The sequence below is a fragment of the Penaeus monodon genome, chromosome 23 (genome assembly GCF_015228065.2).
Source record: "Penaeus monodon isolate SGIC_2016 chromosome 23, NSTDA_Pmon_1, whole genome shotgun sequence".
Lineage (NCBI taxonomy): Eukaryota > Metazoa > Arthropoda > Malacostraca > Decapoda > Penaeidae > Penaeus > Penaeus monodon.
The window spans coordinates 1,025,539-1,026,855 of NC_051408.1; the positions used below are offsets into that span (position 1 = coordinate 1,025,539).

Here is a 1,317-nt window from a genome sequence, read left to right on the forward strand (position 1 = left end):
CTTAAGACATAAAAAGCAGCTGAGATTTACGAGAAAAAGAGGCAGTTACGGGAGGTAGTAGTATCGTGACCGCAGTGAGCAGCTGAAAGGGTGCGGAGGCAAAGGTTACCCTCCGTAGCGAGAGCAAGACGCCGCAGCTGTAAGGGAGGGATTGGGGGATGATGATGCTATGTGCAGGTGGCTGTCCCGAACAGGGCGTGAGTGATGAACAATGAGAGACGCGTGTTGTTCATGTCTCCTATCGACAGGGTGTGATTGGTTCCCTCGATGCCTCGCAAAAGAATGTCGTCGTTAGTACAGGTGTAGGAATGGTTCATTTGGGGGGCTTTGAGTGTGCGAGTGCTGATAGTACACAATCCTTTGTAAAATAATTAAATAAAAATTTCAGAGCATTTAGCTATTAAAACCGAAACATCCTCCTACTTTTAACGAAGGATAATGACTCCAAAAGAAGGACGGCTTCCAGATCAAACCACTAGCGAACCCAAACTGAAATCTCCCACAAACAACCTTATCTGGCACTTACGATGTCCAAGGCGGCCAGGAAGATGCCGCACTTGATGACACACCGCAGGGTACAGCAGGTCATGTTCACGACGCTCGCACGATTCCTAGGGGCTTCAACGGTTCCGGAGACAATGTATCTCGTCTCTTGTCTCGGAAGCTACTGGTGTTTTGCGAGGCTGCTGGAAAAAGAGGAGAGAGAGAGGTTACGTTGTGCCGAGGTGGCGCTAGCGAGAAGGAACTCGTGCGCAGGGAAGGATTCCTCTGTACAAGGGGCTTCTCACACAAGGAAGGACTTCTATGCACAAGAAAGTATTTCTATGTACAAGAAAATTATATGTTTGCACAACGAAGGATTTGCTTAGCCAAGAAAGAGTTTATTTGTACAAAGTTGCCGATCGAGTGAATGCGAGTTTTGCGCCAAATTCTCCATCCTTTAATACATCATGTTGCTCTGTTGTTCTTCTTTTCGGTCGATGAACAAGCACAGAATTGCCGGAGGAGAAAAAATCCAATCTGCTTCCTCGCCCGGCTCGTAATTCTCCCTTTGTTATTACACAAAAAATCCTTGAATGGCTGCCTCGGGGCTTGCACATTACCATTAACTGGATAATAAGCGACAAGAGAGTGAGCATTAAATGACTGCGTTAAATAAAAATTAAGAAGCGTGTCACAAACAAGTACGCGCGCGGGCCGCTTTTGTGTCACAACAGGACTGTGTCATAACTTCAAGGTGATCGGAAGAACTTCATTCCACGAGCATTTCCGCCGTGGACTTCGCAGAAGGTGGAGCGGGAAGTGCGTCCACGGCGT

The 1,317-nt window shown here is 47.4% G+C and overlaps 1 protein-coding gene across 2 annotated transcripts in view; it reads right to left on the minus strand.

Moving 5' to 3' along the window:
* Window positions 1–1,317, minus strand: part of LOC119587693 — a 10,114-nt gene that overhangs the window by 8,005 nt on the left and 792 nt on the right. The window contains exon 2 of one of the 2 annotated variants that reach the window (XM_037936369.1): window positions 527–686. In XM_037936369.1, coding sequence (XP_037792297.1) covers window positions 527–589 — 63 coding nt within the window. In that variant the 5' untranslated portion in view covers window positions 590–686. The remainder of the gene's footprint in view (window positions 1–526; window positions 687–1,317) is intronic. The other variant, XM_037936370.1, reaches the window with a different exon arrangement.